This window comes from Ambystoma mexicanum, chromosome 13, assembly GCF_040938575.1.
Source record: "Ambystoma mexicanum isolate Mex_15411 chromosome 13, UKY_AmexF1_1, whole genome shotgun sequence".
In the NCBI taxonomy this organism is placed as follows: Eukaryota; Metazoa; Chordata; class Amphibia; order Caudata; family Ambystomatidae; genus Ambystoma; species Ambystoma mexicanum.
Window position 1 is genome coordinate 353,776,484 of NC_090938.1, and position 1,097 is coordinate 353,777,580.

Genomic DNA, 1,097 nt, shown 5'->3' on the forward strand with positions numbered 1-1,097 from the left:
TGGGAGCTGCTGCGTTCTTGAGGCCACCAGTGACACCTGTTAAGCTGCCAATGCCATTAGGGTCCCATTCTACTGGAACCTGGCTCTCAATATAAGCTCAATCCCCCTCATACGTCACACAGTGTGAAACCACATGTTCTGCCCTGGGTGATGCTTCTCTGCCCATGCTGGAGCTCTGCACAGAATTCAATCTAGTAGCTGAAGTATGCTTAGAGGAAGATGTGGACAAAAGAACCCGGTCTGGTGTACAGTGTCTTGTGTTCTTTGATCCTCCAAGAGCTCCCAATGCACAACCATCAACCAGGACATTGGCACTTAAGTGCATGTGAATTTCCTACTGCATGTATGAAAACACACATATCCTGAGGGCTATTTTAAATAACACCACCGTGACCGCACTCTTCTGCTGATTCATTGTTACTGGTGAACACTGATATTAAAGTAAGAGGAAGCTTGCTCAGGAAGTAATAAGAAACTGCTCCCTCCTCCTTGGGTTTCTGACATGGCCTCACTCACTGTGCTGGTTTCGATCTCTGGCACAGTAATACTTGGCAGTGTCCTCCGTCCTCAGGCTGCCCATGTGTAGCCGTGCAGTGGGGTCATCCCTGGAGATGGTGAACCTGCCCTGCACTGAGGGCGAGTAATATTTCTGGCTTCCGTCATCCCATATCAGCCCCACCCACTCCAGGCCCTTCCCTGGAGCCTGCCTGACCCAGTATATTCCATAATCCCCAAAGTTGAACCCGGATCCCTGGCAAGAGAGTTCATGGGACTCCCCGGGCTTCTTAACAGCGTCACCGACCTGGGTCAGGAGAATGTCAGCACCAACGCCTGCAAGATGTAAATAAATGCAATTCATATCACATTGTCTAACCTCCATCTCGTAATTATCAGTGACCCTTTCTGAAAGCGGTTCACAACACTTACCGGTGAAAACATACAGAGTAAGCGCCAATATCCACATATTGCTGAGAAGGCGGCTAATATTATTTCCCAAATATTACAAAGAAATCTCTGCAGATTTACTAGAGGGTTGAATGGTCTCTTTTAGAAAGCCACTCTGATTTAAATTCAGTCTCTGAACTCTGGTTTTGCAT

The 1,097-nt window shown here is 47.7% G+C and overlaps 1 gene segment (V, D, J or C); it reads right to left on the minus strand.

Annotated features, from left to right (window-relative positions):
- Window positions 1–508: 508 nt before the first annotated feature.
- Window positions 509–880, minus strand: LOC138520350 (immunoglobulin heavy variable 3-33-like). The segment is given in 1 exon segment: window positions 509–880. A coding segment is annotated over 1 exon segment (372 nt).
- Window positions 881–1,097: the final 217 nt, after the last annotated feature.